The sequence below is a fragment of the Acipenser ruthenus genome, chromosome 29 (genome assembly GCF_902713425.1).
Source record: "Acipenser ruthenus chromosome 29, fAciRut3.2 maternal haplotype, whole genome shotgun sequence".
Taxonomy (NCBI): domain Eukaryota; kingdom Metazoa; phylum Chordata; class Actinopteri; order Acipenseriformes; family Acipenseridae; genus Acipenser; species Acipenser ruthenus.
Window position 1 is genome coordinate 4,751,210 of NC_081217.1, and position 9,608 is coordinate 4,760,817.

Consider the following 9,608-nt stretch of genomic DNA (forward strand, 5'->3'; position numbering starts at 1 on the left):
CACTGCTCACTGTGTGACCTTCAAGGGGAGGCAAGACAATTGGCTGCTTTGTGCCACAACCCACTCCGCTAAACAACTGTGTGGAAGCTGAACACCCAATCCTGATTGAAATGAGAAAAATCTAGACTTTAGATTGTTCTGTAGCGCCGAATGACGGCTGTTTAGTCTCTCAAAACTATACCAAGAGTTTGGCATGTAGGATTTTTGGGAGCTGAATAGTGGTTTGTACTGGCAGTTCAAGCAAAGCCAGTGGTTTTATTCACTTTCTTTTAAAAGAAGTCATGCAGTGTTGTGTTATTTCTGGGGGGGGTGGGTTCATTACTCTGCTCGGTGGCCCTGTTCTCAGTTGGTATGTGTGTTTGTTAATTCGTCCCACAGGGTCTGCGGAAGCCCACCATCGAGGAGATCGACCACGCCAAGAACGCCATCGTGACGCCCTCGCTGTTCGGCAGCGCTCTGGAGGAGATCATGCAGCGGCAACACCAGCTCTTCCCCGACCGCAAGCTGCCCTGGGCACAGACCCAGCTCTCCCAGTATGTGCTGGCGCTTGGGGGAGCCCAGACTGAGGGCATCTTCAGGTAAGAGTCCTGGCTGGGAAGTAGTCAGGCTTCATGTTAACATGTTTGCATGCTTAAATTCAAACAGTCAGTTGTTTGTCTGGTTTCACAGGCCCTGAATATTATTGATCTTGGATTACTTTACCTACAGTCACATCAGGTAATCCAAGGTTAGTGCGACACTGTATTTAAATAATTGTTTTATGCACTGTAATCTTGTATTACCCTGTAACACCTGTAAGTCGCCTTGGATAAAGGCATCTGCCAAATAATAATAATAATAATTATTATTATTACTATTACTATTACTATTACTATTACTATTACTATTACTATTGCTGCTAATCTGGGGTTTGTGAAACCAGCAGATTGCTTGCTCTGTTTCTGAAACATTCACAATGACTTTATTTGGTAACCAAAATGATTGGCCTGGTAATGTTACACCAATCCAGAAACTGTTTTTAATCTTTTTAATAATATGTGTGGTTTAAAATGTCAAAAGGATTGTTTGTGGAATAAAAGATCCCGCGTGTTGAGTGACTGTTAGAATCATGAGTGGAGGTCGATTTTCATGCGCCTGTCGCTTTTGTCGGTTTGGAGTGTAGTGTTCAGCCATGGCTTTGCTGTGTTTGCTTTCAGAGTGCCCGGTGATATCGATGAGGTCAATGCACTGAAGCTACTAGTGGATCAGTGGAAAATCCCAGACGATCTTTCTGATCCTACCGTCCCAGGTAACACAACTATTGCCTAGTTTGGCTCTTCTTGCTATATCCTGTATAGTGTTAGTTTATCAGGGGAGCAAGATGAGTGTCACTATTTTGTTGTACATACATAGATGGGTTGCTCACCAGTTATTATATATAGATTGGTACTAGATCTATACATAGAGTAAAACATGTGGTCTGTCCTGTGCACCCGTTAGAAGTGAAGGTGAACTTGTATTGAAATGTCACCCCCTCCCCTTCATTGCAGCCTCCCTGCTGAAGCTGTGGTACAGAGAGCTGGAGGAGCCGCTCATCCCACAGAGCTTCTACCAGCAGTGTATCAGCAACTACGAGAACCCCGAGGCTGCCATCGCCGTGGTGCACTTCCTGCCCGAGCTCAACCGCCTGGTCCTGTGTTACCTCATCCACTTCCTGCAGGTCAGCCCCCCATTCATACACCCTGGTATAGGTCAGCCGCCCATTCATATACCCTGGTATAGGTCAGCCGCCCATTCATACACCCTGGTATAGGTCAGCCGCCCATTCATATACCCTGGTATAGGTCAGCTGCCCATTCATATACCCTGGTATAGGTCAGCCGCCCATTCATATACCCTGGTATAGGTCAGCTGCCCATTCATATACCCTGGTATAGGTCAGCCGCCCATTCATACACCCTGGTATAGGTCAGCCGCCCATTCATACACCCTGGTATAGGTCAGCCGCCCATTCATATACCCTGGTATAGGTCAGCCGCCCATTCATACAGCCTGGCACCCTACAGCAGCCTTTGTGCATACTTCTGTAGGTCAGGCTTCAGTTTATTGCAACTTCAGAGGCATTCAAAATAAAAAATAACTGACCTCACTTCTTTCTGCAGAAACATTTTTTTGTTTGTTTTAATCAAAGAGACCAGGCTTCTCTGGGCTGGTCTTCTTTTTTTTGTTTTTTCATATTTTTATACAAATCAAAAACTGCCACAAATAAAACCTTTTTAAAGTGAGCAATAATGGAACAAAGTGTGCGGCTGTTGACAACTGGTTGGGGACTGGGCGTGATTGGAAACAGCTGGTTCTCTCCGAACATGCCCTCCATTGTGCAGCTCTAAATAAAGACGGACTTCACTAGAGCTCTGCAGTGTCAAACGTCAGCTGCGTAGAGCATGTGTGTGGCTAAAGGAGTAGTGCATGTCTGCTTTAGATGCTCATTGTTCCAGTGTGAAGGGTTTAGACCTGCCATACAGGTGTGCTGCACCCACAAACCAGCTTGCATGGTCAGGGATGTCCTGCAACAATAGTTCAGAGTGCATTAGATTTACCCAAAGCAAAGTTGGGCAGTAACATTAGATATGTCCATTTCATAGAATTCAGAGTGGGGTGCAACATTATTTAGGAGTATTCTTAATGGTGGTTATTATTTGAGTCTCACTTTTGAACACGTTTCATGTTTATTTACAAGGCTTAACTTGAGAGAAAATATAAATGCTGTGGTTTAATTGTTTCTTTTGAATAGGTTTTTGCGCAGCCGGTGAACGTGAGCAAAACCAAGATGGACGTCAACAACTTGGCAATGGTGATGGCGCCCAACTGTCTGCGGTGCCAGTCGGACGATCCCCGCATCATCTTCGAGAACACGCGCAAGGAGATGTCGTTCCTGCGCATGCTGATCGTGCACCTAGACACCAGTTTCATCGAAGGGATTGTGTGAACACTGCCTCTGGCACGCTTCTTGACGTCTGTCAATATTACCTTTTTTTTTTTTTGTTTCTGTTTTTTATTTTTGAATCTTCTGTATGAAAACTGATTTGCTCCTGTTTTTTTCTTTCTTTTATTTAATTTTTAAAGTTCCTTTTATTTAATTCTGGTTAAACTCAGTACTATTAGCAGCTGGGCTCGTGATGCCTTCAAATACAACTTGCTTCTTTGTGGACTTGTCCAACTGACTAAAATGACAACAGAAAACTAGATCTACCAGGATCCTGCTTCTTTCACCAAAAAAAATATGGACACTGCCTGCTCGGATTTTTACTTGGTCTTTCTCTTCAGGGTCGTTTGTGAACAGTTATTTATTTTGTTCGCTATCCTATTATTTTGATGTCACCCGTTGCTAGGACGATGCCATGTCCAATTAGCTGTGAGTTATCAGTGCATAGATGTGGTATATTAGCTAAAAAGCATTGTGTCTCAACTGCAGTTCCTGGTGCTTGTAAATAGTCCTTGTTTATGTTTTCACCAGGACCTCAATAAGCCATTTTATATGTGCAATTCACTGCCTTTGACAACAGATTGGGGTCTGTTTTAATGATCTAAAGAGTGGTGAACCTGCATTAAACCAGCTCTGTGGACCTCTGTCCATGTATTTCTTGTTGTATTTAGCGATGTTAACAAGAGGGTCATGCAGTTTCCCAGCTGGGATGGTGAAGCACCACACCAGGGTTAATATAGTGAAAGCATGGTGCTTTTGTGATGTTTTAGATCATTAAAACAACCCCTCTTCTCTTATGGATGGTAAAGTAAATCCCCAGTACAGCTGCGGGGTGGGAGTGTTGATTTCTGAAGCAAACACAGCAGTATACAAAGCTGCCGATTTTTGGCAAGCAGCCTTCACTGTGCGTCTGCAATAAAGGTCATTCCAGTCCAGGTGTACTGTTCCAGCAGTGTTTTATTAGACAATCATTCAAGTCCTGAAATGTGTTCTTTTTGTGGAGTTCGTTGTTGGGTAGAATGTTGCGTGACAGCCCCTAGTCTACCCATTGTGTGAGGCCTATCTGTACACAATGATCTGATCATGAAACGCAATCATTCATCTTAAAGATGGTAGAGCATTGCCACCATATTAGTTAAAAGAAAAAAAAAAGTTGTAGGTTGAGTATGCAGTTTCTAAAGAGACTTTCTTTTGCATGTTTTAAAAACATGTTGCATTCAGAGCAGAAAATGTAATCTAAGCCTAAAAAAAAAAAAGACTACAAAATATGTTAATTTCACAGCGGTTAGATTTTATGATTTAAAATAAATAACTACGCTAAAACTATTCTCTGTTCTAATAATTTGTATGGGGGGAACCCATGAAATATAGGGTTGCTTTAACCAATAATACATATGTATAAAGATTTTACATTTCAATTGCCTCATTTCATGCAGAATTGACTGGTTTTCCACAATGGCATCTTATTTATAGATGTGGTTTTCAGTTTGTACGAATGGCTTCAGATGTTTTTGCTTTCTGTCCTGCCAGTGAAGTGTGGTAAACCGTGGATGGAAGACCATGCTTTCTGCAGTCAAGGGGTTATTTGTTTTTTTTATGGACTAGCTTGTGGCTGCCTCTCGGGCTAAAACCTTATTTATTTTTGCAGTCATTACAGTTCCACAGTGTACCATTTTTTTTTTTTAGTTCTTTGGAAACTAAACCGAATTTGCCTGATTGTGAAATTTAAAGGGTGTGTTTCAAACCCCCAAAAATCTCTGTGAGGTTAGTTTGTTTGGGTTAACCCTTTGCAGGCAGCAGCTGTGTTCTGGCTGTTGTAAAAGTAACAAGCTCGACATGTGGAAATGCCCTACTTGTCCAGCTCCTTACAAAGAGGACGGGCTGTGAGTTATTCATAAGAGGTAATACCTCGATGACCACTCCAATTACCACTTAACTACTTAAATACCCCTTTACAGGGGTATAGATGTTACATGTCTGAAGAACAATGCAAAAATAATCTACGTTGAATCACATTGTTTCATTAAACAGTACCCAATTGTATTCAAAAACTAATTAAAAATAAGTAAATAATTGAATTCTGGATAGTGGCAGTACATGAGCAACGATAGAAATCTGCAAGGAAAGTACTTGCAAAGTGAATGCTGGAGCAGTAGCTATAGCTGTACACCACCTCAGTCAAACAATTAAAACAAGGCCTTCGGTTGACCCAGATTTTGGAGCATTGACATGTAGGGAACTGTGCTTTCTCCCTTAACAGACAGTATATGCAGGAATAGAGCAGATAACTGCATACTATACTATGATGGAACTTGTATGTGTAAATAAATGGACAGCTTCAATATTGTTTAAATCTGTAATTGAGTTGACCTGGTCAGATAGTTTGGCATGCTCTTTGGAGCTTCGGGCTGGTATAACAAGTGTTAGGGCAATCTCGCTGCTCCGGTAGGCAAAGTGTTTTTCTAACCATTATCTCAAGTTTGTTTGAATTGCATAATTGTTTAACCTTTGAATGCTGCAGGCAGTGGGGCAGACTGGTTAGAACAGCTGGAAGTTGCTCAGAAACAACAAGCGTGTTACATTTCCCTGAACGCAGCTGTGTGGCACAAACACACTGCAGATTAACAATGTCTCGGGGAGGGGGTCCAGAATTACAGAACAGTCTGTATGCATAGCACATGTGAATAGTAATGTCTTAATGACTGTACTTCGGAGTAATATGGAATGAAGAAAAATAATATTTCTGTTGGGGGGGGCGGGGGGCGGGGGGCGGAGTTAGCTGTTTCTCTTTGTACCAGTATTTGTTTTGCCATAGACTGCCTGTTGTGTTTCACAAATAATGCAACCACTTTTTCTTTTTGTACATTTTTCTTTGTAACTGTGAACTGTAACACTGTAACTGTAAAGCATACAGTTTCCCAAGTGGCAGGTCATTCCTTTGCACTTAGCTTCTGTTTTTTTTTTTTTTTTTTGCTGCTGTTTTTATTTACGGATGCTGTTTGTTTGCCCTTGCTGTAAATGATGCTGAGATTCTGCAGATGTGTGTGAGGAGATCAAAGTGAAAGTTGGTATAATGTTGACTCTTCATTTCTGTAATTTTCATAAATAATAATAAATAAAAAAGTGTAAAGTTCAATCGCGAGTTATTTCTACAAAGCATTTTGCCTGTTAGGTTTTTTTAAAATAGTTTTGTGTGCTATTATTTGGGTTCTTTTTATTTATTCATTTTTTCAGCACAAATGCAGCTCTTTCTTTATTGCGTGCATTGTCTGGTAATTGAATCCAGACGTGACTGCGGCTCAGAGCTCTCGCTCTACAATACCCTCCCACACGCTCTTGTGATGAATAAAAAATAAAGTTCACTCTTTTAATATGGCACTGTTGTGCAGACCAGCTAAATATATCCTCCATCCACCCCGACAACATGATGCTACAGTGCGTTCTGTTCAAATAGGTGTACTGATTTAAGCCAGATAAAACGATGACCCCAAAATCCTATATTTATGGTATACTGGCTGTGACTGAGATACAAAGACAGTGTGAATGCTTGTATCATTTCTGTCAGTTGCCCTGTACAATATTCTTGATCCACTAAGGTATATTCACTTTCAGCCATAACATTAACTCGATAGACAACTTTACTTGAATGACAACAGTGTTTTTTTCAGAACGTATACTGTTCCACGCACAGACTGACAAGCACTGTATCCAAGACAACACTGCCTTGACATGACAAGTCTGCAAGGTGTTTAAATTGCTACAGGTGTGCATTACCATTACCTCAATGATTCCTGCCTCTTCATTCCTTTGAAAGTGTTAGGGGTTGAAATCTTAGGCATATCTGTTCACCAGAATGGGCCCGTGGGGGGGTTAACCCTTTTGACACTCCAGGTTTTTCCAGGCAGGGATAGAGTGGTACCTGAGTCACCGCCTACCCCCAGCTCTTTATCAGCCTGTCTGACCGGCCATCGTGCCTATCAAGACTGAGACTAACTGACAAGAGGGAGATGTAGCTTGTATGTATGTCATGCCAGGTGTGCTACTTGCATATAAAACAAATCATTGATGTAGAGCATCCCAGTTGTCAAGCGTGTGCAACATTACCATCGACTCCATGAGCATGTAAATGGACTAGCTCTGTTCAAACTCCTAAAAGCCTTCTGAGTCCGGTACTGTACAATCACAAGCCACTCCTCCCCGGAGCCTGCTAGTAAAACTCATCGGTTTGCATTCTGATCGAGATAGAATCTTTAATAGTGGATTTCGGCAGAGTTCCAGAGCTTGGGAGCAAAAGAACAAATGCCCTGTCAAAGCTAATGCACTCGAGTAGTGTTAAGTTTGATTGCTAAACACTTTTATATGAATGTATTCACATAGCTCTTCCTCTACAATGCAGCACTTCAGAGAGCCAGGGCGTGTGAACTGTTACAACACCAGGACTGCAGCAGCGAGCCAGCAGAACAACGTCAGCTCACATTGCTTGCCCTTCTGTAACATGCAGGCCTGTCACAGTGATGGTGGTGTGAACTGGTTGAATTAATTTCCATCTTTTAAAATAGAACAGATTCTGGCAGTAAGGCAAACCAGCTTGGCTTTTTTTTATCACTTAGATTTTTAAGCCTTGTTGAAAATCATTTTTTCTTAACCGTGTAGCATCTTCCTTTCCACTCCCACTGGCACTGCCACCTAGCCATGAAACACCAAACCCCCGCTTACTAGGACTGAAATGTAATCGGACATATAAAATGAAGCAAAACTTTTGCTAATGCTATGGGGGGAAAAAAACAAGAAATGTTGCCCTGCGTATTTGAAAATGATAGCTTTTGCCTGATTTGTGCCTGAAAGCAATAAGAGTGTGGTGTGGCTGCTGGTCAATTGATTTCTTAACCTTTGAGCCAAGTCATTTAATAATACAATACACAAATGATACAGTTTGAATCCAGATGAGAAAGCACGGAGCCTGAAGGGGATATACAAGGTGCTTACACAGTCTGTATTCTATAGACACCCCCACCCCTCCAAACACACAACACCAACTCACATGGCCCACTTTATTTCTACATTGTTGCCAAGCATGCCATCCTGTGCAACACTCCACAGCACAAGTCAATGAGCGCTTTGCAGAGCTACATTCGTGTGTTTTTGTCTTTAGGAGAGTGCTGACCTCTGCTGTACACATTGGAGAAGTGCAGTAAGAGTTAAAACATCGTGCTAGTAGAGTCTCATTGGAACCATGTCGTGTTTCTTTGTCTTCACACAATGCATTTATAAATGCAGTGCTTTTTGTTTGTACGCACAGTACACCTCGATTTTTCTCATTGTCTGTCATTTACGTGAATGGAAGAAGCACATCCACATGTTTTAGTAATGCAGATACAAACCTGTATTTTTTATTTTTTGCCTTTTAAAATAATGCATCTATTTCTTTGTGAAATAGATCAAGTACATGATTAGCAAAGTAATCATTGGGATTATTGAAAAGCCTTGGAAAGCATTGTAAATAATGGTGTGAGCATTCTAAAAGTCTAGTAACTACACGAGTACTGTGGAGAACTTGTAGAAGGGTAATTCTATTTTTAAATAAACAGCTTTTGTAAGTGAATTTAGATTTTTTTACGATTTATTAAATCAATTTCACTATCTGCAGCTATTTGTGTAGCTGTATATAGTGACGAATGACTGTCGTTTATAACGCCCTCTAGTGGCAGAATGAAGACAGTATCACTTTCCTGAGAGATGTTGCTGTGTTGCCTATATGTACATAAACCATTTGCTTGTTATACAGCCCTAATTCCACAAGTCGGTTTAGGGTAGAAAGGAAATCTGGCCAGTGAGGGAAGAAACTTCCATTCAGTAACATTGATTCACTGATATTTAAAGCTTTGCAGTGGTCGTGGATTGATCAAATAACCTGTTTATTGCATACCTCTACTTTCAGTGATTACGTTTATAACCAGTGACACACTTGCTAATTAGTGATGCCTATCCCTGGAAACACACATGCAGCGGAAGAGCTATCCTTACATCGGTCCACGTATCACACTTTAGTATTTTTAAGGCGTTTACTCCATGCTTGCATTAACTCCTGTATTTTTTAATGGGAAAAAAATCTGTTAATCTCTTGCAAAACTAGAACTGAACAACTAAATAATCTTATTCACAATCTCTTAAACACGCTCATCTTTGTCATTGTGGTGCGTCACATGGGACTTGCCCTTTCAAAAATAGAAGTTCATTATAGAATCTGGAAACATAGCCCTTAATATCTAGTAAAACAGAATTGTACTTCTGATGAAAGTTGATGCTGAAATTCGTTGATCTTGAGTGATTAAAATCCACGTCATGCTGACCTACTTTTTTGTACACTGAGTTGGTATGAGGGTATACGGTCTAAACGTAGTCAAACTCTGCATGGACACTGTTATTGACGTTGAACGCACACGAGGAGTTATTTTAAAATTGTTTAATGTACTTCAGCGAGTTATAATTCTAACTTGGCTTTCATTTTATTTTGATGTGAGACTGGCCGTTAAACATTATCGCTATAGTTTATCACATTGCTGCTTCGATCACCTAGTGTGTTTTATTTCGATGTAGTCGATATGACGAACCGATGTTATGCAGGCAGCACACAGTATTTGTT

At 41.0% G+C, this 9,608-nt stretch overlaps 1 protein-coding gene across 2 annotated transcripts in view; it reads left to right on the forward strand.

Annotated features, from left to right (window-relative positions):
* LOC117432456 (rho GTPase-activating protein 39-like) overlaps nt 1–6,101 on the forward strand; it is a 47,865-nt gene extending 41,764 nt beyond the window's left edge. For both annotated transcript variants that reach the window (XM_059003669.1, XM_059003670.1), the window contains 4 exons: nt 379–578; nt 1,197–1,288; nt 1,530–1,699; nt 2,774–6,101. In XM_059003669.1, the coding sequence (XP_058859652.1) occupies nt 379–578; nt 1,197–1,288; nt 1,530–1,699; nt 2,774–2,968 (657 nt within the window). In that variant the 3' untranslated portion in view covers nt 2,969–6,101. The remainder of the gene's footprint in view (nt 1–378; nt 579–1,196; nt 1,289–1,529; nt 1,700–2,773) is intronic.
* The last annotated feature ends 3,507 nt before the right edge of the window (nt 6,102–9,608 follow it).